General features: G+C 40.3%; 1 protein-coding gene across 1 annotated transcript; it reads left to right on the forward strand.

Annotated features, from left to right (window-relative positions):
- The first annotated feature begins 1,544 nt into the window (after positions 1-1,544).
- fgf18a (fibroblast growth factor 18a) lies at positions 1,545-26,424 on the forward strand. The gene is made up of 5 exons (XM_058797061.1): positions 1,545-2,562; positions 19,856-19,895; positions 20,433-20,610; positions 22,335-22,441; positions 23,495-26,424. Exons 1-5 carry the CDS (start codon positions 2,531-2,533, stop codon positions 23,762-23,764), a joined length of 627 nt encoding a protein of 208 aa, XP_058653044.1. The 5' UTR covers positions 1,545-2,530; the 3' UTR covers positions 23,765-26,424.

Consider the following 26,424-nt stretch of genomic DNA (forward strand, 5'->3'; position numbering starts at 1 on the left):
CTGCAAGTCCAAATCACTGACTAAATACTGACCCTTGTGTCCCACTATTAATAACTGTCTCCCAGCTCACACACACATGCACAACTGTTTTGTGTTTGAGTGTGTGCATGGGTTATACTTAGTTATGTCTAATGGTTAGAGAGTCGGACTTGTAACCCAAAGGTTGCAGGTTTGAGTCTCAGGTCCGGCAGGGATTGTAGGTGGGGGGAGTGAATAACCAGCACTCTCTCCACCCTCAATACCACGACTGAGGTGAGACCCTTGAGCAAGGCACCGAACCCCCAACTGCTCTCTGGGCTGCCCACTGCTCTGGGTGTGTGTGTGTGTTCACTACTCACTGCTATGTGTGTGCACTTGGATGGGTCAAATGCAGAGCACAAATTCAGAGTATGGGTCACCATACTTGACCACACGTCACCTTCTTTCCTCATACTTTGAGCTCAAAAAAATGTTAGTTAAACAGACAGAAGACATCCTGAATTAGACAAACGAGTCCTAAATATGGTTTTAATTGGGTACCTGCTTATAAAAACAGTCTAAGCATGACCAGGCGGATCTGTATGCTGGATTTGAAGAGGTTTCCAGCCAGTCAGGCTGGGAGACCAGCAAATCCTCTTATGCTGGTTTAAGTTTTTCAAGGGTAGGGTTTGGTTAGTTGCTTTAGTTCTATATAAAAACAACAGATGTCTATGGTATGTCCTTATTTAGATAGCTAAGTAAAAGTAAGTGAGTGAGTGTGAGAGTGTGAGTGTGAGTGTGAGTGTGTGTGTGTGTGTGTGTGTGTGTGTGTGTGTGTGTGAGAGAGAGTGAGAGTGAGAGAGAGAGAGAGAGAGAGACGAGTGGAGGGGGTTCGGAGAGGGTGGGTGAGTGTTGGCTTGGCTGACCGTCTGCGGTTCTGTCGCGGTTCTGAGAAATGTTCCTTTTGGATCGGACCGTGAGCTTTCATACCTCCCTCTCGCTTTCAAGCGAACCGTCTCTCTTCACTCTGCCCTCTTGAGTTTTACAGTCATGAAACGAAGACTCAAAATGCATCAAAAGCACTAAACTTCTGGAAGCACCGTAAAGCGCTCTGGCTGATGTTGTGCTGGTCCCGGTTTACGCGAGGTGGGGGATTTGGGTTTGAACCAGTGGCAGATTTTTTTACCCTCTTATAGCGTCGGACCCGGCCTGGGCTTGAGTCAGGGGCGCGATGCGTCCCGGTGGGACCGCTGGCGCGTGCGCGCGCGCTCCTTTGTTGCGCACGGTGACATTGGCGAGTGTTTTCGCTGTAGTCGGGCGGCATCACACTGAGGCTGAGTAATCTCGTTTGGATCCAATAAGTGTGTGTGTGTGTGTGTGTTAGGGGGGAAGCAAAAGGAGAGGGAGCGAGGGAAAGAGAAGGGGGGCTGGGGGAGGGAGGGTGGATTGATCTGAAATCTTGTTCTGTTTTTTTTTTTTTTTTTCTTGGAGTGATTTCTGCGCTCTGCCGTGGAGCTTCAGAAGACAAACGAGCGGAGAGGAAACAAGCCGCGCAAACGCTTTCCAGCTTTGTTAGTTTTCTATCCAACGTTTTACGTGAATTTGTGAATGAAAGCGGCTGAGGAAGAGGAGGAGGCGCAGGTTAAGTGGACGCTGAGTCCAGTGCACGGATCGCCTGCTTTAATGCGCAAAAAGAAGACGCGTTTTCCCTCACAGATCGAAGCGCTTTCGTCGGGCAGACTTTTGTGCTGTACTGGGGGAGCTGCAAACTTTCTTCATTTTAAAAAATAAATAAAAAGCTCAGATTGCATTCTTTCCCCCTTCAAACATTTTGGAGGTGATGTCATCGGCCCGTGTTTTGGCTGCTGTTGCGCTGGAGCTCCAGAATTGAGTCCGGGAAATCAGGTGCAGGGAGCTGCGAGCGTGTGCTTCTGGTTTCACTTTCCCCCTTCATCTGACCTGGACCGCGCCGCCGTCTCTCCGGCGCAGCAGCCATGACCGAGCACGCTCCTCGGTACCCGGAGTCCAGCTCGCCGCCGCCGCGTCTTCATCACTCCATCCCCGTCCAGGTGCTCTGCCTCCCGCGGCGCGTCATTTCGCCCGTAGCGGACCAGCAGTGACACGAACTCTCATGCGTGCGCATGCACTCCGCGGAGTTTTAATCCTAATCTGTGCAAAGACATTTTCAGCAGGAAAAGTTACACTCGGACTGCTAGAAAAACACTGGGCGCAAACCTTTTGCTGGCTGTCGAAAAGTTTTTACGAGCGGAAACGGCGCATAGGTGTGGGTCGCGTTTGAACTTCGCTTCACCTGTTCCTCAGACTCCGGAGGATTCAGCTTCGCCCCGCCTCCTGCCCGTTACCGACCGCGCACCGCAACCATCCGTGTCGCTCACACCCCGCTGACCCCTTGCCGCCCGTTGACGGTGAAAAGATGCAGTCCACCGGCGCCAGCGGGAACATCCGCGGACCCTGCATTCAAACGGATTAAGCAAACCGGAAAGACGTGAAGCTGTGACCCGGAGAGCCGTTTCGCAAGCGCGCACGGAGCCACACGGACGCGGAGGAAGCGATGTGGGCCTTTCTCTCCACGGTGGCTGTCTTGTAAGTCATTTGTGAATGAGCTCATGCAGAATGACTCTTAATGAATCGTTGCCTAAATTGTAATACGTAAATTCTTAATCAAAAGCAGTCTGTGTGCCACACGCTTCACTTGACGTGACAAACTCCAAGTCTTGCATACATAATGATCTCATGACATCACCCCTCTGGGTTGCCATGGACACAGATGTCAATCACACCCAGCTCAGGTAAGGCCCGTCCAATGAAAACAGGTCACTCCAGAGGTGTGTTTGACACCGTATTTTTCTTTCTTTTTTGTTGTGCACACATGGCAGTCATCTTGAGATGGTTATCATTCCTTTCCCAACTTGCGGATGGGACCAAAGGGCCTCTGATAATCCACTCTGCCCAGAATCCCGACGCTCCCCCGGGCAGGCAGAGAGGCTGTCTGGTCCTGTCCCGCCAAATTACTAATAATAACGCCCAAGGATGGTTGTTCTAGCAGGCATGGAGCTGGCACCTTATCTGCTGTCTGGATAGAGCGGAGCGCCTGTGACCTTCTCCGACAGGAAACTGCAGTTTAGAGACAGAAAATCATCAAACAGAGCTTTAACATTCTCAGACGGTTGTGCAGAATTAGCCGGGAATTGTGCAAGTGAGACTAGATCGTGTTTGCTGTCTTGTTCTCAAGGCTGGTGTCATTACAGGCTGATTCACTTTATTTAATAATAATCTAAAACAGTGGTTTTGGTGGTTCAGGGTCTGGTGAAACAGAAGACAACAGCAGACGCAGATGTGTCAAAGTCTTATTTTCCTGTATTTGTTTTTGCGAAGAGGTGAAGATACGTTAGTTGATGTTCATCAGACACGTTTCATTCAAAGCTTTTCTCAGTGGTGCACCTGCGGTTCAGTCACTAGCTCAAGGCCATAGCGATAAGCAGCAGACAATGGAAAATGATTTGATTTAGCGCACTCATGCAATCAGAACAGAAATTTACAAACCGCATGTTCTTCAAAAAGAAAGATGAAATGCATGGAATTGATCCTATTTACAGACCAATCAATCAACTCAACTGAGTAATTTCTGAATGTAAATACTACACCCGTTTTTATCCCAGCATTAATTTTCTGGCTGCTTCATGCATTTCTGAGTCTATTCTAAGTTTATATGTCACAATTCTAAGTTGCGAGATGAGAAGTATAGTTTTTATAGCTCACAATTCAGACATTTCTTCTCAGAATTCCAAGTTTGTATCTCATGGTTCCAGATTTATCTCGCAATATTTAGTTTAGATCTCAGGAAAAAAAAATTGTGAAATAAAAATACCTTTTTTTATTTTGTGGTGAAAATAAGCTTCCATAGGTTTAGTGCTGGTCAGGCCAAAGTGCTGATCAACCAGCATGGTTTTTCTGATGCATCTGGTGACCAAGGAAGTCTTACTGGTTTACACTGAGAGGAACGTCAGCAAGCATAGATGCAAAACAGGTTTGAAATGATTCATGTGAACTTTAACAGAAGGAGTGAAAACCTAGGAAAAGAAATTCCCATATCAGGACAGAAACAGTGACCTTGAGTGAGTGCTGTAGAAACCAAGGCTTTTACCGTGACATATATAACATGCAACAGCCCACAGACGGGACTTTCTGTTCCTGTAGATCTTTCAGAGAACATTAATCTTGAGCGTCGACCCGACTCGCAGCACCTACAGCCCTGACTGCATTTCCCTTCCCTTCCCTGTGCTGCTATATTGTTTAAACTTGGCCAGCGGTGTAAATTGTGCTTGAAGGGTGTGCTGGGTGATTTGGGATATGACTCCACCTCACTGCGCTCAACTCTACACACGAACGCCTTCAGGAATCGTTCTGTCTCAGGTTTGATGATGTCATCACCCTGCTTGTTTTGGCCGCCGACAATAACGTTCAGTAGAGTAAAGCTCGCAGCTACTTTCTTTCTCCCTCTCTTTCCCCTTTCCCCCTTCCCCCCACCTTTCTCTCTCTCTGGCAGGCCACAGGCTCGTTGCGGTTTGGGAGGGATATGGAGAATCCGAGGTTGCAGCTGAAGTAGTTCTTTTTTTTTTTCGCATTTTCTTTCCCTCTTTCCCCCCTCACTCTCTCTCTCTCTCTCTGTGAAGCACTACTGTTTTAACAGCTGAGAGTTCTTACGGGACCCAGAGCCAGTCTCACCTGCGCAGCCAGGGTTTGGCAGCTACACCAACCGTACGTGCACAGATCCGCAGCCAACGTGTGCTGATCTGCAGCCAGCATGCACAGATCTGCAGTTTGCATGTGCAAATCTGCAGTCTGCATACAGTGTGTGCAGAGCCACTGCGCATGCATGACCTCAGAGAAACAATAATGCATATCAGTCAAATTTACAACATTTGTAAACACATAGATGCCATCAAAGCTCACTAAAGCACTAAATATACTCAATAACATTCACAAGACCTTATTAATGACCACATAAAATGTTTGACAGGCACAGAAACTGGAAGCTTTTTTATGTCTGTTAACTATTGTATAGATATTGGATAAATGTTTGGCTACAATACCGTAAGTTCGGGGTCAGTAGGATTTTTTATTTGACGAAAGAAATGATTACCTTTATTCAGCGATGATGCATTAAATTGATCAAAAGTAACAGTAAATAATCTTACAAATTACAGATTTGTTTATTCTTTTGAACTTTCTATTAATCAAAGAATACTGAAAAATAAAACTTATCATGGTTTCCATAAAAATATGAAGCAGCACAACTGTTTTCAACATTGATATTAATAAGAAATGTTTCTTGAGGAGCAAATCAGCATATTAGATTGATTTCTGAAGGATCATGTGACACTGAAGACTGGAGTAATGATGCTGAAAATTCAGATTTGATCACAGGAATAAATTACATTTTTACAATATAGAAAACAGTTAATTTAAATGGTAATAATATTTCAAATTATTTCTGTATTTTTGATCAAATAAATACAATGCCTTGGTGAGCATAAGAGACTTTTTTTTTTTAAATGTTAAAAAAATGCTACTGACCCCAAACTTTTGAACTGTATTGTTCATTCGTTTAAACAGCTTCATAGATATTCACATCAGAAATGCAGACAGCGTAGATCAGTGCACAACGGGTATGCATGGATTTAAAAAAAACTGCACACAGGTGTTTATGTGAGCAGGTGCACACACATAAACACACATGAAAACCTGGTCAGCACATGCACATCTGCTCATTTATGGTGCGAAGTGTGTGGCCATTTGGGGACTCAGGTATGAAGGGTCAAAGCGCAGGTGTGTGTCGGCCAGACGGGTGAAATCTGTGCCATTTAGCAACAGGATATACAGAGCGTCTGTTTCATTTACATTGTTAACGTGTTACAGCGAATACAAACACACATGCTTGTGAACATATTGGGCCAGTATGAGTGAAGAAAAGGGCCTCGCATCTGTTATGGAGAAAGATGCTCATTTTACATTTTCCTACATCCTGTTTCTCTTGATGTGGAGGAGTTTAGTAATGGAGGAAAATGTTTTGAGAGTGTGGTGGCACCTGCGTTTCATGACTTGTTTTATGTGCTGAATGAATGCCAGGAAATGATAGAACAGAACAGCAGATCATCTCCAAGAATCTGATTGGTTGGAATTGCTCATAGATAATTCAGCATCAAGGGGGTTTGCTAGTTAGTATGACCCTGTAACTATACCATCTGGTAGTAAAAACCATCCAAAGTAGTAAACGTTTTTCCCCTAATCACTCTGGAGCTGCAGGGAAATTATATAAAAACCTTTTATGGCATAAAAACAATGAATAAATCCCATATACACTGTAAGGTCATTTCATATAAATTGAATGAAATAAACTATTAATCACAGCACAGGGTTTGGAATCATGGCTGCATCCAAAATTGCACACTTCCCTACTATATAGTAGGCAAAAATACTTTTTCTGAGGCGCACATCTCGTGGACACTTTATTATCCCAGGGAGAGGATTTGTGAACAGCAGTAAAGTGTGGTAGGTCACATGACAATGAAAACATGATGAATGTAGTACATCCAGATTATATTAATACTACACAGAACATACTTGTTTAACAGTTGCAAAGTAATTGTTTATTCAAAAGAAGTACCTACTCAGACATTATGTGATTATGCATTGTTGGCTCACAAAACCTGTATGCAAAACAAAAGGATGGCAGGTTTGCATGCACTTTTTTTTCTGAATGGGAATTCTAACAGGTTGCTTTTAAAAGTTTTAAAGCCATGCTTGATTCAGTCCCTGAGCGGTCATAGGTTACAATGGACATATCATGGCATCTGTTTTTCTTGTCCTTCGAAATAAGAATTCGCTGTACTATGCAGACACACTCTAACATTCACAATGGAATCATCATGGTTATGACAGTTACGACATTTACATAATAAAGCCTATTTTCTGAGCAATCCACCAACTATTCAGCGCTGTTCAGCAACTGAGCCTGCCATAGAGAATGACAGCATGAACCCGGAGAACAGAGAACGTTCTCAGAACGTTGTTGGAAGGTTCTCTCAAAGTTATGAACAAACGTGCTTCCAGTAATGTTAACAACGTTTGCTAATGTTCTCAAAACGTTAGCACAAAAACATTATTTATGCATCGTTCATGGAACATTTTTTTTTACAGAAATGCTTTTTAAATGTTGTTTCTACTTGTTTCAGAACATTCATATAGAACATTTAAAAGTAACATTCTCATTATGTTTACAAAATGACAAAATGAAATGCTCCTTTAACATTTGCATTAAAAAAATGATGTTTTCATAACTTAATGGGAAGGTTAGCAAAACGTCCTTCTTACTGGAACTACAGCAGTACTCAGAGGTTAGTCAATCATAACAGATGTCATTAACGCATAGAAATCTCTAAAGATTGGCGCATTTATCTTACAGTCTTCCACCAAGGGACTTGCTCTTTTGTGGTAGTTTATCAAAATACAGACAAGTATATGATAATCAGACAGACTATTACTATAAATCATGTGTGGGCAGCTGTTAAGCGTACAGCAGTGGTGAACATGGGAAATGTGGTTTTTGTACATTGTGCAGCTATTATTGGGTGTGTGTTCCTGTGGTTTGTTGTTTAATGTAGGGAGTGTGTAGTTGATGTGGACAACACTTTTAGTGAATGAAATGTCACTCAGTGACATTTATAACGTTATGCAACCATATGTTGTGTGCAAATGAAGCTGAATACAATATATACATATCTTTATGTGTAGAGCTGTGCAATGATATAGTTTAATTTTTTTACTGTATGAATCCAGGTTAGGTTGGTTCTATCTACACTGTATCATTTGTCACTAATTATGAATTTAATTAATTAATTTGAGTTAATGTAGACACAGAAGGTACATCAATAGCTTCAGCCCAAAATAGATATTCAGTTATTTAATGACCCTTATGTCATTTAAAACTTTGAAATGCAAAAAGAGATATTAAAAAAAAAAAAAAAAAAAAAAGGCTGACATGGTGCTTTTCATGAAAGTGGGCAAATAAATAACTTTTTTTTAATTACCATAACAGTAGTCCATATGACTTTTGCACTACATTCTAAGTATTATGAAACCATATGTTTTGTATTACAACTAAATTCATAAAAAAATAATCTAAAAATGTGAATATTTTATTTATTTTATTTTGCAAAAGAAAATTAAATATACATATTTTACCTTGGGGTGAGTTAATTAAAAAGTTTTGGGTGAACAGTATTAGCAGTGTTATTTAATTTTTTTTAGTTATTTTTAATTAGTTTTTATTTTTAATTTTAAAATGTTAGTAATTTTGTTGTTTTTTTGTCTTTTTTTTTTTTAAATGTCTATATAGTTTTATTTTTATTCATTTTTTTATTATTATTATTGCATTTATATTAGTTTGTTTTTAAATATTTTATTTCAGTTAACATTTGTTTTATTTCAAGCAACAAAAATTATTTTATGGTTTTAGTTTTAGTTAACTATAAAAATCCTGTCCAGTATTGAACCTGGAGCATTCCTTTAATTGTGTGGTTTTGTGATTCAGTATGATTGAACATGAGGCATTATGAGTGCATGTGTATGTTAAGTGTGTGTTGACAGGCATGATGAAGAGAGCGTGTACGTACGTGTGTGCGTGCGTGCGTGTGTGTGTGTGTTTGGTTGCAGCTGTCAGCTGGTTAGATACTTCCTCTCTCTCTCATATCTCTTCATAGCTGAGGCAGTGTGGGGGAGTCGTTCATTCTCTACTTCCAGACAGGGAAACAAGAGAGAGGAAGGGAGAGAAAGAGCAAGGGATTAAAAACGACAAGATGAGAAACACTCTCAATTCCTTTCATATCTCCTCCATTCCTGCCTTTTTTTCCCCCTCTGGCGTGTTTTCCTCTGTTTGCGGCGCCTCCATTGACCCCGCCGGTGATTTCATTTGCGAGGTGAATTTTTGGGCTGTAAACAAGCGATGGGCCGCAGCTGAATCATCCGGAATAAATCAAAAACTACCGTCTTATCGCGATCGGCGGAATATTAATGCCGAAAAGAGCCACAACCCGGCCGCAATTCTCACCAATCATAACGTCAGCCGGAGGAAACCTCATTGACTGGGAATCTCACAGAATGAGCTCAGCGATTCGCTGTTACATCAGGGGTCAAAGGGCATTTCTGCAATCGATCGCCTCAGAGTCACTGGAAGCGTCTTGCTTCTGAAATCACAAGACTTCCTTTGAGGGTGTCTCCAAATAAGCACATATACAACACTAAGATGTTAAAAGATGAATTGTCATTTATGCATCACCAACCTGAATCACAAACATATTGATGAAAGCTAAACGTTTTCAAACACTCCATTGGTTGGACAAACAGAGAGCCTGTACTAAAGATGACACTGGTGATTGTTTACTTGTAATTTACTTTACTATAAAGGTTCGTTATTGCCATTGATGGTAGCATGAAGAACCTTTAACATGCATAGAATATTTCCATTGCAGGTTCTTTATAGTGTAAAAAGGCTCTAAAGAATTTTAAAATGTTCTTCACAGTAAGAAACTAATGGTTCTTTTAAGAACTGATCACTGAAATTAACCAAGTAGCTCTTCTGTTGCCTCACTGTGAAAATGCATTAGAGAACCTTTTTGTTTTTGAACTTTTATTTATTTTTGAGATTGTATAGTTCATGCTTACTAATTATTAAAACCAAGTATACTTTTAAGATTAAAAAAAAAAAAAAAAAAATTACAGAGTCTGATAAAACTATTAAAAAGCACTTTTTATTAATTAAAATAAATCTGATATTAAATAAAGTATGAATGTTCAATGAAAAACGTAAACTAATCAAAAATGAGAAATGTTGCCTAGTCAACTACCTGAAATAAGTTGAAGCACTAAAATTATTAACTGGGAAAAAAAAAATGAACTAAAAAAAATAATAATTAAAACATCAAAAATGTAATTAGAAGAATGCCAATAAAAAATTTAAATATAAACTTATTAAAATTAAATCTACAAAAATGAATTCAAAATATTAAAAAATAATTATAATAATACTATAAATATTAATATATAAATAATAGTATTTAAAATATACATTTTAAATTTAAAAATAACAATAACAAACCAAAACCAAAAAAATTATTAATTAAAATAAATTAAACCTAAATAGTAATCTAAAAATAAATACATAAATAAATAAATCTAATAAAAGAGAACATTTAAAATTTAAAGTACAAAATAAAAAGCTAATTCAAAACATTAATACAATAAATAAAATAGTATATAAATAATAGTATGCAAGAAAAATAACACTGGTGCTCACATTCTCATCATTGTGTGAAATATCTGATAGACATATTTAAAAAGATTTGCATACATACATTCTGGACATCTGCTGAATGTTGTAGCAACCTTAAGGAAACATTTTAGCAATGTATGTTCCAGATGAAAACACATGAATCCAGGTAACATATGCATATGCTTTCAGGGATTTGTCATACACTAAACGAACCCTCACGTGAACCTGCTGACAGAAGTACATTGACAGCCGATTTACATAACTTACCAGTAGTTTGTTTAAAAGTCAACTATTAGCAAGAACATTTTTGACTAGCATTTTGGCCTCACAAGTATGGCAAAAGTCATCCACACACCCACACGCTCATGATCTCAGACATTCGGTCATGAGGAGGTCGCGGGGTCACTGGCGAGACGATAAGGAGGAAGTGATGTGTTCCGCTCGGTTCACACCCACTCTTGCCTTCTCAATGAGTGACATCACACTGACCACACCCACACCACCCAGAGAGAGAGAGAGAGAGAGAGAGAGAGAGAGAGATCTGATTCACTGCTTTCATCAAACACCAAGAGTGTAGAAAAGACAGAGGGAGGGAAAGATGGAGAAATGCGTGTATTAGCTTCTAGAGAGAAATAAAGAAAGTGAGAAAATGTGTGACCCTGAAGCACAAAACCAGTCATAAGTAGCACGCGTATATTTGTAGCAATAGCCAAAAATACATGGGTCAAAATTATCCATTTTACTTTTGTGCCAAAAATCATTAGGGTATTAAGTAAAGATCATGTTCCATGAAGATATTTTGTACATTTCCTGCCGCAAATATATAAAAACTGAATTTGTGATTAGTAATATGCATTGCTAAGAACTTCATGTGGACAACTTTAAAGGACATTTTCTCAATATTAATTTTTTTTTTTTGTACCCTCAGATTCCAGAATTTCAAATAGGCCTAGTTGTATCTCGGCCAAATATTGTCCTATCCTCACAAACCATACATCAATGGAAAGCTTATTTATTCAGCTTTCAGGTGATGTATGAATCTTGGGCAACTAGCAAATTATTAGATTACATTAGATTTTATTTTGTTTTAATTTTAATTGTTGTTAAAATTTTAGTCATTTTGTTGTGTTTTTGTCATTTCTATTTTTTGAAATAAGTCTATATATTTTTATTAGATTTAGTTTTAGTCATTTTAATACTTCAATTTAAACGTTTTTTGTTTTTGTTTTTTTGGTAAAAATGAAACTTTTGCTCATTACTCATTCCTTGACATTCCATGACATTCATCAATCTCAAGGTTTCACCTGTGGATGATAAAACAGGTGATAATCACACAGACTTACTTTAAGCCATACCTAGGGACCGGAAGATCACAAAGAAAACTCTAGAAGCCACATAAACTTACAAACCATTCAGAACACATTAGTAACCTCATAGCAACACCCTGACAACCACCCACAAGACCATCTATCTATCTATCTATCTATCAAGACAGCAAGTTCTGGACAAGCAAACACCTCTCATAAAAGAATGTATTTTAACATCCTAAAAATCACACGTATCAGAAGTTTCTGGATCTGTTGACAAACACATATACAGGAAAACACATAAAACTGAAGCTCTACCTCTTCTGCTGAGCAGGTGTTGACCAGCATCATGCAGACTTGTGCCAAATGCGGCAAAGTTTAGCTGAGCGTCAGTCCACTGAGCTGCATGTGTTTGTTTTAAAGTCTCTACCTATAGGAAAGAAAAATCACAAAGGAGATTCTCAATAACCCTGTAAAACCTGACATATGAAATAATAGTGAGGATTTTTATTTTTTTTTTAAATGGAATATTTTATTGAGCTTTTTGAAAAAAAAAATATTCATGTGCTTTTTTTGTTGTTGTTGAACATCATATTTGATGCATCAGGCATTTATGGCTCATAGTCTGATATAGTGAGAATATGGAGGAAAAAAAACTGTTTAATTTTATTCAGGGGCCCAAACTGAGCAAAAATAACTGGTGCAGATGCTGATATTTATATAAACAAAAAGTATGAAATTCTGATGCTTCTAATGTAAATCAACGAGATCTTTGTAATAGTATAGCACATACTTGCATAAAATTATATACAGTGGGGGAAAAAATAATTTGATCCCCTGCTGATTTTGTACATTTGCCCACTGACAAAGAAATGATAGGTCTATAATTTTAATGTTAAGTTTATTTGAACAGTGAGAGACAGAACAACAACAAAAAATTAAAAAATGCATTTCAAAAAAGTTATAAATTGATTTGCATTTTAATGAGTGAAATAAGTATTTGACCCCTTCGCAAAACATGACTTCGTACTTGATGGCAAAACCCTTGTTGGCAATCACAGAGGCCAGACGTATCTTTGCAGATCCTCTCCAAGTCATTAAGGTTTTGAGGCTGACATTTGGCAACTCGAACCTTCAGCTCCCTCCACAGATTTTCTATGGGATGAAGGTCTGGAGACTGGCTAGGCCACTCCAGGACCTTAGGGTGAATCCCATTTCTCTGTCTTACCCCTTCCCCTTACCCCTTACCCTTAGTTTTGCGCGTTCACGTGAGAGTAAGGGCTATCCCAATTCTCGTTTTGATCGAGGGGTAGGGCTAAGGGGAAGGGGTAGATACCCCTTAAAACCAAGCATTTTCGCGAGCTTACTTGAAACCGAGGGGTACCCAGAACACACTGCGCAACCGGCAACAATCAAGTATTTTCGGCTTAAATAATTTAAGCCGAAATAGTTTTGTGCTCTAGACAGTCCTGTACATATATATTTGCAACCATGTTCTTAATTGAAACGTTTTTAAAAAATCGCTAGTTTGCGACGCTAATGTTACATTGCTGATTTGCACAACAGTCCCGCAGACTAGCCTTGAATGAACTCCATGCATGTCTACAGTTTTAACAAGTTTGTAAAACGATCCAAAGTTCGTGATCAACACTTGTCGGCTCTGATGACGTAGCAGCCAGCTAGCGACGGTGTATGATGACGTAACCGTAACCAAGTGGTGTCTCATTTCATAGGGGTATGTTTTCACCCCTAGCGCTTACCACTCGGTTTCGAGGGACAAGGGCTAGTGGTAAGACGTAGGGGAAGGGGTAAGACAGAGAAATGGGATTCACCCTTAATGTGCTTCTTCTTGAGCCACTGCTTTGTTGCCTTGGCCGTGTGTTTTGGGTCATTGTCATGTTGGAATACCCATCCACGACTCATTTTCAGTGCCCTGGCTGGCTTCAATGCCCTGGCTCTGACGGTACATGGCCCCGTCCATCGTCCCTTTGATGCAGTGCAGTTGTCCTGTCCCCTTAGCAGAAAAACACCCCCAAAGCATAATGTTTCCACCTCCGTGTTTGACGGTGGGGAAGGTGTTCTTGGGATCATAGGCAGTATTCCTCCTCCTCTAAACACAGCGAGTTGATGCCAAAGAGCTGGATTTTGGTCTCATCTGACCACAACACTTTCACCCAGTTCTCCTCTGAATCATTGGCAAACTTCTGACGGGCCTGTACATGTGCTTTCTTGAGCAGGGGGACCTTGCGGGCGCTGCAGGATTTAAGTCCTTCACGGCGTAGTGTGTTACCAATTGTTTTCTTGGTGACTATGCACCCAGCTGCCTTGAGATCACTGACAAGATCCTCCCGTGTAGTTCTGGGCTGATTCCTCACCGTTTTCATGATCATTGAAATTCCACGAGTTGAGATCTTGCATGGAGCCCCAGACCGAGGGAGATTGACAGTTATTTTGTGTTTCTTCCATTTGCAAATAATCGCACCAACTGTTGTCACCTTCTCACCAAGCTGCTTGGCGATGGTTTTGTAGCCCATTCCAGCCTTGTGTAGGTCTACAATCTTGTCCCTGACATCCTTGGACAGCTTTTTGGTCTTGGTCATGGTGGAGAGTTTGGAATCTGATTGATTGATTGCTTCTGTGGACAGGTTGTCTTTTATACAGGTAACAAACTGAGATTAGGAGCAATCCCTTTAAGAGAGTGCTCCTAATCTCACCTGTATAAAAGACACCTGGGAGCCAGACATTTTGCTGATTGATAGGGGATCAAATACTTATTTCACTCATTAAAATACAAATCAATTTATAACTTTTTGGAAATGCGTTTTTCTGGATTTTTTTGTTGTTATTCTGTCTCTCACTGTTCAAATGAACCTACCATTAAAATAATAGACTGATAATTTCTTTGTCAGTGGGCAAACGTACAAAATCAGCAGGGGATCAAATAATTTTTTTCCCACTTTAAATATCGGTTGTCACTCTACTCTGCGTCTCCAATAATGTCTTATAAAGATGATTTTTAAATACTTAGTTTGATTATCAAAACATATAATGCAATGCAGTACAATGATGATTGAGAGATGAACAAATAAAAGTTCCTCAAAGCCTGATGATCATATTTGATACTCATTGATTTTTCTAAAAAATTATCAAGTGAAAGCTAAACTGCTTCAGTCCAGTGAGTGTTCACCTTGAACTATTACTAACAATATCAAAGTTTACTTCATAAAAATCAGTGAATATTTTACAGCAAAAAGACACGTGAAGCACGAGCTGAAGGTGGACATTAAAAGGACTTTTAATAAAAAGAATAAACTATCAATCAGAAGACAGAAGGCATGTAGTTTTGATCATGTCAATCATTTAGAGCCATTAGAAATTTAAATATAAAAATATGAAACAGTAGGATCATAGGGTTAATAACTACACAGGAAATCCTTGCTGGAGACTCTTGCATCTCAGATGTTTCTCCTTAGACATTCCACCTTTGATACCAAAGTCAGAGATCTCAATAGAAACTCAATATGAATCAAATTCATCCAAGATTAAATGACCTGAGCTAATGTTATAGCTCCATTCTCTTACTGTTTGACAATATTGAGTCATTTCTGTCTAGTTTTATTTCTCATAGGAATTTTAAGAAAATGCACTGTGAGACAATAGTGTCATTATTCAGCTCAATTTAGTTCAATGTTGATTCAATTTAGTTGAAATAATGCTCCGAACTCAAGCCAATAATTGATCAGATGTTGCTGTGTTTGGGAAGTTCAAACAGTCCGTCTCAGTGTTGAATCAGCCGACAAATGGTTTACTTTTAGCTGTCTCTGCATATTAAGCTGGGACAGGAGAAAGTGATTTTACGTAAGAAAAATTGCACACATCATCGTCAAGCGTCTCTGTGCAGAAGTGAAATCTGTTCCTGCGCTGGTTTCTGACGTTCTGACGTTTAACGCAGCAGGCGTTAGTCCCGTAGGGGCCTGTGGTCTCCTCGTTGGCTGTCATAACATCTGACTTTTCACACTGACTTATGTTGAGCAGACGCACTGACACAGTCCTGCTGGCCTGTTCGATTTCAAAGTGGCGGTCCCCTGCCAGAACAGAGCCTATGGTGATGGAGAAGTTTACCATGGGCCCTTCAGCTGTAGCGCTGCCCTCATCCACTCGCTCTTATACGCTTAAAATCTTACTCACACCCACGGCCTTCCAAGTTTCCATAAAAATCTGAGTTATGCTTCAAATGTCAGGTTTTTCCCTTTTCCAACAACATGTGGCGATTAAACCAAGAAGGGAAAGTAGTTTAGAATTGTCATTAAATTAAAATTCACATCATCTATCTTCTAAATATATGCTATTGTGAACAATTTAACGGTGCATGTTTCATTTTTTTAATAGTGTTTAAACCTTGTTTAATCATAACCCAGTTAACAAAAACATGTTCTAAGAACGTTTTGTTAATGTTCCTATTAAGTTATGAAAACTTTTTTTTTCTGGATGATGTCGTAATTTCCAATTTTTTGCATGTTTTTTTTTTTTTTCTTGGTTATATAAACATTTAAGAAAACATTAAAGGGAAAGTTCACCCAAAAATGAAATTTATGTCATTAATTACTCACCCTCATGTCCTTCCAAACCCGGAAGACCTTCGGGTTGGGTTCTTACTCCTATGGGGCACTGCAGGCCCAAGGAGGAGTATGCTAGTGCAACAGCGTCAACTAACCATCGAGAAATTATCTGCTTTGTGACCGGGGACCCTTTGGTGCGGCCACCAAAGCACACAAAGAGTTGTTCCGGCTGCCTAAACGGGGCGGAACGCTCAATGTAAATTCTCAGTGCCCTAACAGGGCAGAGAAGCTCCTGGTCCTCCGCAGGAGGAGGAAGCACAGAGAGAGTGATAACCTGAGCTCTAAACGGGGTGTAGAGCACTTTAGGGATGTACCCATGTCTTGGCTTTAGGACGACTTTGGAGTCGTTAGGCCCAAACTCAAGACAGGCAGGGCTTACCGAGAGAGCCTTCAAGACGCCTATTCGTTTAACTGATGCTAATGCCAGTAGCAGGGCAGTTTTCAACGACAGGATTTTTAAGTCTGCAGACTGTAGTGGCTCAAAGGGGGAACCCTTGAGGGCTCTCAGGACTGTGGGCAGATCTCACGCATGGACCGTGGGGGACCACAGAAAACGAACAACCAAGTTGTTTTGGCCCACAGACTGTCTGGCTATAGAAGCATGGGAAGCTGCTATAGCTGCCACATAGACTTTGAGCGTGGAAGGGGAATGGCCCTTATCCAACAGTTCTTGTAGGAACGACAAATTCACCGATATGTCACATGAAGCTGGGTCTTCGAGCACGGGTTGCGCACCAGGTGGAAAAGACCGACCATTTAAGGGCATAGAGGCGTCTTGTAAAATAGCCTGTGAAATAGTATGCAGGATGCTCTCGGGGAGATCAGCTGATTCCCGTTGAGAGCCCAGAGGTGCAGAGCCCACAGCTCGGGCTGGGGCCAAATTGTCCTGTTCGCCTGAGAGAGAAGGTCCTGCCTTAGGGGAATGGGCCATGGAGCTGCTATCAGGAGCTGAGAAGGACCCGGTGTCTGTGCTCCCTAACTTGCCTGATTACCTGAGGGATCAGAGTGATCAGAGGAAAAGCATACAGGAGGAGGTTGGGCCAATTGTGGGCCAACGCGTCCTCGCTCTTTGAAAAATAAATTGGGCAGTGAGAGTTATCTTTTGAGGCAAAGTGATCGACCTCTGCCCTGGCAAAGATCTCCCAGATTATGTGAACCGCTTGCGGGTGTAACATCCACTCCTCTGAGGGGACATTGCTCCAAGATACCATGTCTGCTCCTTGGTTCAATACGCTGGGCACATGTGATGCCCTCAATGAACGCAGATTGAGATGTGCCCACTCCAAGAGGCGTTTCACAATCTCGAAAAGGCGTTTCGAGGTGAACCTGCCTTGGTGATTTATATAAGATACCACTGTCATGCTGTCTGAGCGGACTAGCACACGGTGTCCCTTCAGGTCCGGTAAGAAGGTCTGAAGGGAGTGACATACTGCCCGTCATCTCGAGGCAGTTGATGTGTAGCCGACCTTCTGCGTCTGACCAGGAGCCGAAGGCCGGTCTGCCCTCGCACAGTGCTCCCCCATCTGTGTTGGATGCATCTGTCGAGACAACCTTCCCTCTGAAAATCATGCCCATAGTCACGCCCTGCTTGAACCACTGTGGGTCTTTCCAAGGGGTCAGAGCTGTAACACAGGCCTGGCTCACCTTAAACACAAAGTCGTCCATGTATACTTTGGCCTGAAAGACGTGGATCACGGCCATGGAGTGCAGAGCTGAGGCCGCCTGCTTGGCAGAGGAGTATGCTCGTCCAGCGAGGGCAGACGTCATCCTGCAAGGTTTGGCGGGATGAGCAACCTTTGCTTTCCATCCAATGGCAGTGGGTAGGCAGAGGTGCACAGCCACTGACTCATCCAGGGAAGACATCTTCTCATAGCCTTTTTCTTCAGCACCGCCTACTGAGGAGAGCGCAGAAGAAGTGGTTGTGCGAAGGTGAGCCGAGTAGGGAGCACGCCACGATTTCGTGAGCTCGTCGTGGACCTCGGGAAAAAACGGGGAGGCTCGCTGATGAGGCGCCCCGGCAGGAACCATTCGTCCAGACGGCCACGAGTGGGCTCCTCCGGCGCAGACCACTCCAAACTCAGCTCTTCGACCGCTTTAGAAAGGATACGGAAAAGTTCAGCATCCATCCCTGGTTTGGCGTCGCTGGAATCCGAAAACAGCAAAGGGGCGGGGTCAGTGGTAGAGCCGGATATCTCCTTCGCGTCTGACGCAGCTAGAGACATGCTGTCATCTAGCAGTTCATCCTCAATTCTACCAAACGAGACCATGTCACTCGCATCAGCCGAGGGACACTGGTCTGGGTGTTTCAAAGAGGACGGGAGAATCCTCTCTGCTTGGCGAGGCACACAGGATTTAGGCCGGCGTGAGCTCGCTTGCAGCAGAGCGCTGAGTCCCTCTGCCCCACTGTTTTTTCCTCACAGGTCCCTGGGAAGAAGAAAATGGGAGAGCGTGAGGGGCGGAGTCACTCTCTAAGAAGAAAGCGATCCGAGCGTGCAGAGAGGTGAGACTCAGTGTGAACATGCCATCTCGGTCAGAGTGGCTTCCGCATAGGGCTTGCCCAGACAGGAAATGCACTCTGAGTGGCCGTCGTCAGCGTGCAGGGCAGTCCTGCACGAGCTGCAATGACGGTTGCGGCATTTGAAACAATGCTGCTCTTTTAGAAAGAAATTAGCTTTTTTAAGCTCGCCGGATGGCGGCTGGGGACGAGCTGGTATCTGTGCTGGACGTTGAAGGCGGCTCAAAGAGCGGGCGGGAACAACAGAGCGGCACAGGCGAGTCAGCGTCTTGTCCTCAGCGAGGCATGTCAACGGCGAGGCGGCTTCAAGTCCCGTAGATCAGCGAAGGGAAGATCATCGTTGCTGAAGGAGAATTGATCTGAGATGGCGATTGGCGACTGCCCGCTTACATAGCCAGATGGCTCCGCCCCTTTCTGGCAGGCTTCCTCGCCATAGGCTCATGCAGCTCCACTGCCGAGCCATTGGTCGTTTTTAATTCACTGCACGAACCAATGTTCGCGCAGGTTCACTGCGTGATTGTAAAGGCTTCAGTCATCTGAGAAAAAGGAGTTTCCCCCATAAGCGTCTAGTACCACAGTACGAGTGTAGTATCGAAAGGGAACTAAGTATTCTGATTGGCCAGTGACAACATTTCTGTTGTCTTTTTGTATAATGGCCAATGAATTGTATAATATCCCTGATGGATTATTTTTATAGTGCTGTACTAATTTAATTTCTCTTGAATCACTCTTTGCTCTTTTTCATGTCACATTGTAAAATAATTTAACTCAAATTATTATTTCATATTCATGTATTTTATGTTTAATAAGTACACTGTAAAAACAATTTTTGGAATTTTAAATGGTAAATAAACCCTACTAGCCCGACATAAGACCCCTGTCATTTTTTGATAATGAGTGTCTAACTCTACATAATCCTTTATATTAACTATGATACTCAGACTGGAGGATGAGTCAAGCTCTTAAGATGTTCATTTTAACTAAACATTCTCCGTAGACCTGATCCGTCAGCAGGGCTTTGGGATGCTGGGTGGAGTTTTTTGTGTTACCATGGTAACACTCACGTGACTTTGATTGCTCTCTCTGTCTTTCTCTGGCTCCTCAGGTATATCCAGATGATGCTGGTCATGTGCAATCCTCTACAGGTGAGTTAACCTGAAATCAAAATAACCTGTTTAATGTGCATTCTTGGTCTTATTGTGCATGATTCAATCGGTGCATGTTATTTCAAATATGTTTGTATTTGTCTTCATAATCCTACATCAAAATAGTCTGACTTAATGTGGAAAGTTTACAAAAAGGTTCAGTTCGTAAGCATTAGTTCATGCATTAACTACCATGAACTAACTACGAGAAATACATTTTTACAGCATTTATTAATCTTTGCTTATATTACAACATGGAAAAGAAAAAAATCCACCTATTTCAACAATGTAAATTCAGTTTGTGACTTACATTTTTAAGCATAACCAACTTGGTTGTACAAGTCATTTCAATTAAAATTACATTAAACCAACTTGAAATGTCACATAACTTCATATAACAAAAACACTTAGGCTAATACCGTAGTGCTTTTTTGGTAGTGATGAATTCAGAATTGTTTTCACAATGAGTTCACTTGAGAAAAATGTCAGAATATAAGGGGAAATAAAGAGTGGATGTGTGTGGTCTGTTGCCTGCAGGTGTTTGGAGTGGATGGGGTGAATTTCAGCGTGCACGTGGAGAATCAGACTCGTGCACGAGACGCCATGAGCCGGCGACATCATCGCGTGTACCAGCTTTACAGCCGCACCAGTGGGAAACATGTCCAGGTGCTTGGACGCAAAATCAGTGCCCGCGGAGAGGACGGAGACAAATATGGTAACAACACATACACTCACACACATAAGAAAGACCACCCACAAACACACACACACACAGGAAACAGGAAAAGTAGAAGACAAAGACTCGGCTACTGCTGATACAGTGATTCACAGACAGAGAGAAAAAGAAGCCAATGAATTCCATTTTCATGTAGGTTTTTGTTGACAGTCACATCATTACAGTGATATAAACCTATCATCTTAGATTTTAGCCATATCACCATAATTGCCACTGGTGTCAGTTCCAATATCTACCAAAAAATCGCACATTTTCATACTCTAGATATCAGTACTGGTGACTGGAAAACCTCAGTCAATCACTATCTTCGTTTACTCCTTTCTCCCCCCTTCCATCCATTCATCCATCCATCCCCCTCTCCTCCTCTGAATGGCCTTGGATGGGTTTCAGAAGCACACAATCAATGGACGTGAAAGTTGAAAGAGGATATCTGCACTCAGATCTAACAATGGGCCTGTTTTATTCATGGCTGAATCTCATAAAATCATCCAAAATATACTGAATGAATGAATGAATTAACATTTTTTTTATATTATTATTATTATTATTTCTTTTTTGTATTTTCAGAATAATTAAGCATGTTTTTTCCTCAATTTTGTATTATTGTAATGCATGGATACATTGTAATATTACTACAAGACTTTAATTAGCAGGTTAGTAGCAGGTTATTATAGTTAATGAAAACTAAAATGTTCATTAATTTAAATAAAATATGTGTTAACTGAAATAAAATTAAAAATAAAAAAACCTGAAAAACCTGAACCTTATTTTATTTAGCTAATTTCCAAAGCAACATTTATCATTTTTATTTACTAAAATAGCTAAGATATTAATAAAAATACACAATTAATTATCATGCAAATAATGTTAGAATTCAGAAAATCTTAATGGTCCTAAAACGGGCTTTGTTTTAATTATATGAAATATCATTTCTTACTGCTTTGTTGTAAGAATATATGACCTGGACATGATCTTGACAGTTTTTGTGAGATTCACCCTCATAATTCTTTCATTCTTTATTGTGAAAATATTATTCCGAAAGCTTCCAGAGAGCTTGAGGTTTTGTGATCGACTCTCCTCATCAGGAAATAAAGGCAAGAGAAAGACGGGGAGATGGGAAGGGGGTGAGGATGAATGTATTTACACAGCGAGAGAGGGATGTCTGGATGAGGAGAGATTGGAGGAAGACAAAGAGGTTATTGATCTCTGGTGACCCCTGCGCTCATAAAGGTCACGCTGGAGCCATTTCAGAGCTTCAACTGCCATATCCTGAAACACACACACACACACATGGGCTGAATGGCCTCACTGGAGGCTGACAGTGAACTGTAGCTGGAGGCTTTTATAATGCAGTGACAGAGAGGCTGATCAGAATAGCATACTGCTATACTGCTCGTATTATTTCTACAGCATATGTTATGCATATTGACCCACCATTGCCAAAATGTTTCCCATAATGCCAGGCCCGGTTTAAGAATTCAACTTCTGATGTAATTTATATTGAGCTTGATTTGGCTTTAAACCATCAGGTTATCAGCCCTGTCTCTTTCTGAACTGTTATTAATAGTGCCAGTCAAGGCAGCAGCTCAAACAGATCCATTGCATCAAATTATAAACACTAATTTTTTACGTCATTGCAAAACCAGAGCTCACAGTGATATTTTAGTAACGTCTGTCTGTCTCTCTGCCTGTCTCTTTACAAGCCCAGCTCGTAGTGGAGGCAGACACCTTCGGCAGCCAGGTGCGAATCCGAGGGAAGGAAACCAATTATTACCTGTGTATGAACCGCAGAGGGAAACTCGTAGGCAAGGTGAACTTCACTGCTGATTTCTTTCACTTTCTTTCTTTCCTGTATCACCTATTGAAACAAAGTTGAGGCAGGATATGAATAGAGAACTTGTCACGCTTTAGAAGTAGCTATTTCTTTCTTCTGTGGAGCACAAAAGAAGATATTCTGAAGCATGTTGGTAAATCAATGGTTTCGTGTTCCAATGAGTTCCATAGTATGGACAAAAATGCCATGGAAGTCAATGGGACCCGAAGCTATTTGGTTACCAACATTCTTCAGAATATCATCTTTTGTGTTCCACAGAATAAAGTTAGTCATACAGGTTTAGAAATAACATGAGGGTGAGAAAAAGTTAGGTGGACTATCCCTTTAAAAAAATAAAAATAAATAAATAAATAATTTGCCTAATTTGTTACTTTACCAAGTGTCATTTTAATTTAAGAACCAATATATATTTTTCTACTTATGGCAAGTGCTAAAATATTTTATCAGGTAGAAATGGCTGAGAAATTGCTGTTTTGAGTTTAAAAAAAAAATGAACTGGAATTTTTTTTAAACTTGTGGAATTATTAAATTAAATAAAAAAAATAAAAAAACAATTATTATTATTATATCATGTAGAAATGGCTAAGAAATTGCTATTTAAAACAATCATTTAACATTATTATAATTATTTTTTAATACATTAGTACTCATAGTTTGTGTAACAAAAATGAGCCAATCTGTCAATGCAGCAGAAGTAACAAAAACGATACTGGTAATTTGCTGTTTCTAAGTTTACAGACATTTGTTAACCCTAAAACACAGTGTAATGCATAATTCAAAATATGAGGAAAAACTCCTGTGAAATATCAATAAATTAAGTACATAAAGTCCTGTTTTACATTATGTGTAATATTAGCCTACATGGAATCAAAAAAATTGAGAACAACGAATGCAGATAATCTCAAATCTTACAAACATATCTGTGAATTTTAGTCCACGCTTGGGATCTTTAAATGCATTAACATACGCTTATGATCAAGCTAACACATTTGTCTCCATGTGTGTATATGGACTTTTCTGTCTCCCTAGAAGGCCAGCAATCGTAGTGCAGACTGCGTCTTCATCGAGAAAGTCCTGGAAAACAACTACACAGCGCTAATGTCGGCGCGCTACACAGGGTGGTACGTGGGCTTCACCAAAAGAGGGCGCCCTCGCCGTGGTCCGCACACGCTGCCTAACCAGCAGGACGTCCACTTCATGAAGCGTTTCCCACCCGGAGAGCAGCCGGATTTAACGCCATTCCGCTTCACCACCGTCAGCAAGAGGAGCAAGAGAGTCCGAGCGGCGCGACCGCGCTAACGCCGACGCCAATGTCCCACTGCTAACGTTTACATGAGAACGAGGAACAAACCAAAAGACAGTCCCAGTGAAAATGACACTGCTAATGCGAAGCAGGACCGTCTTGTCTTATTTGAACAGACGATGTGATAGCATCACTTTATATTCCACTGGGTTGGACCTCTACAACCCTAATAATAAATACTAGCTAAATTACACCAGAGCTGTGGTTAAGACAGCTTACTTCAGACACGGAGATGACTAACCAAAGCAAACACAAGCAAACGTCTGGCCCAGCGGACGGGCGGAGGAAGCACTGGGCTGCACATCCAGTGAGCGGCCCACAACGAAGACACGAAACAAAACACAAGCACATTGGCCTGTAGACGCCGATCGTGTGGCAATTTTCCTAAGACAAGACTTGGACGTGATCCCGCCTGAGGGAGAGGAGCAGAAATCCCTGAACCTGCGGAAGAAAGAAAGAAAGAAATGGACACTGATTGGAAACTAAGACAGAAGGGCTACTGTTACATGGGAGCTCCTGGGATAAGACCTGCCTTAAAGGACACCCTCAGACAAAAACAAAAATTCAGGCATCATTTACTCACCTCAAGTCGCTCCAATTTGCAAATTGTAGAATTGCATGCCTGTTTTTCAGACTACAGTTCATAGTTAACATGTCTGTCAAGTTCTTGAAAGGACAAGAAAACACCATAAAAAGTTAATTACGACAGTGACGTGACATGTGGCCAAGTATGGTTGCTCAAGGGCACCTCAGTCGTGGTATTGAAGGTGGAAGAGAGCGCTGTACATTCACTCCCCCACCTACAATTCCTGCCGGACCTGGGACTTGAACTCACAACCTTTTGGGTTGCGAGTCCGACTCTCTAACCATTAGGCCACAACTTCCCCATTATATTCCAGGCCATACAAAATCACACAACAGCTTTAAGTTATTATTGATTTTTATAGCTTGATAAAATGCATTACATATTTTGTTATTATATAATCTATATTAATATTATTATTCATAAAAATGTAATTTATTATAATTTTTTATGACTTTTGCATCAGTGATGTCAAAGTATTGGAGCGATTTTGAAACAATGCAAACACAAATTCATGTTCATATTACAACAGTTCATTAGACAATAACTTAAAGTTGCAAAGAAACGGTATAAGCATCAGATTCTTACTTCCATATTGTGACGTACATTTAAAAGTGATTTCTAGACATGGAAAAGTAATGGAAATGAATAAATTATCAAAAAGTCATGAAAATTTCTCTCTATATATACATATATATACAGATACATACATATATATATATATATATATATATATATATATATAAATAGTTGTGATGAAACAGAAGTAGCATCAGTTCTATTATTTTGTACTGTTAAGTACATTTAAAAATGTGATTTTTTTTGGACCTGGAAAGATAACAGAAATTAATAAACCATTTTAAAAAATACTGGTAATTAAAAAAAAAAATCTAGTTTTATCAAGTGCATACAATATTTTATCAGGTCAAATTTCTTTTTGTGGGTAAAATAATAACAATAATAATAATAATAACCATTTTAAAAATTATTTGACTATATTACCACTAGCAAAAAAGGTTGAAAGCGAGTAGCATCAAATCCTTTCTTCCATATTGTGATGTGCATACGGATGAAATGGATTATTGAAAAAGAAAAAATGTAGGGTGCAGACTTGTTTCTATGCATCGGTTGCTGATTGGATGTCGAGATGTGGGTGTGGCAGTCAGGAAGGGGTGGAGTTTAAGCAGACGAAATCATTGGAGCATCCCACATACGTCACCAGAGAGAAATTTCACTGGAAGATCCAGTTATGAAATGATTAAACATTACTAGGTAAAAACTGTTTAAAAATGCATGGATGAATCTTTCATCATAAGACCCAATGCATAATAATCAAACAATATGACTTCAAAGACTTGTAGTGCACTAGTCATGTGGACTACAGGTTTAGTGTTTAATTTATTTTTTGGAGCTTGACAGACTCACTATGAACTGTAATTTTGAGGTGAGCAAATAATGACGGGAATATTCCTTTTTGGCTGAACTATGCCTTTGAAGCTAATGAATAAATGAATGTAATACTGTATAAGTGTGTGTGCATGTGTGTGCAATGGCGTATTTCAGGTTGCATTAAAGACCGTGAGGGATATAATCATACGTGACTTATTGCTGGATGGACAGGATTTACCAGAACTGGAATGTAAAGGATAATAATGAGGAATCTCTCTTAAAGCTGCACCAAATACAAACCAAATGACCAAAGACAAGTGGTGACCAATGACAGAGACAACCTGAACAGCTCCGATCCCACGAGAGCACAGGATGGGTCGCCACGAAATGACACGAGGAGCAACGTTCCTGTTTGGATTTTAATGTGGAATGCTGCTACTGGGAAATATAACGGAGAACCAAAGTCTTATACCAGCTTATTAAAGGAAAAACATTACAAAACTTTTTCTAAATATAAATATATATAAATATATATATAGATTAATGCTGACTAAGTGATATTACTTTGACTGCTACTATCATTGTTGTTACTATAAAAGAATTCCACTTATTTATTTTATCTCTGTGTACGGCAAAAACCTTTCCAAAGCCAGTAAACTCTACAGAAATGTGTCTGTGTTTCAA

This window comes from Onychostoma macrolepis, chromosome 14 (assembly GCF_012432095.1).
Source record: "Onychostoma macrolepis isolate SWU-2019 chromosome 14, ASM1243209v1, whole genome shotgun sequence".
Classification (NCBI taxonomy): domain Eukaryota; kingdom Metazoa; phylum Chordata; class Actinopteri; order Cypriniformes; family Cyprinidae; genus Onychostoma; species Onychostoma macrolepis.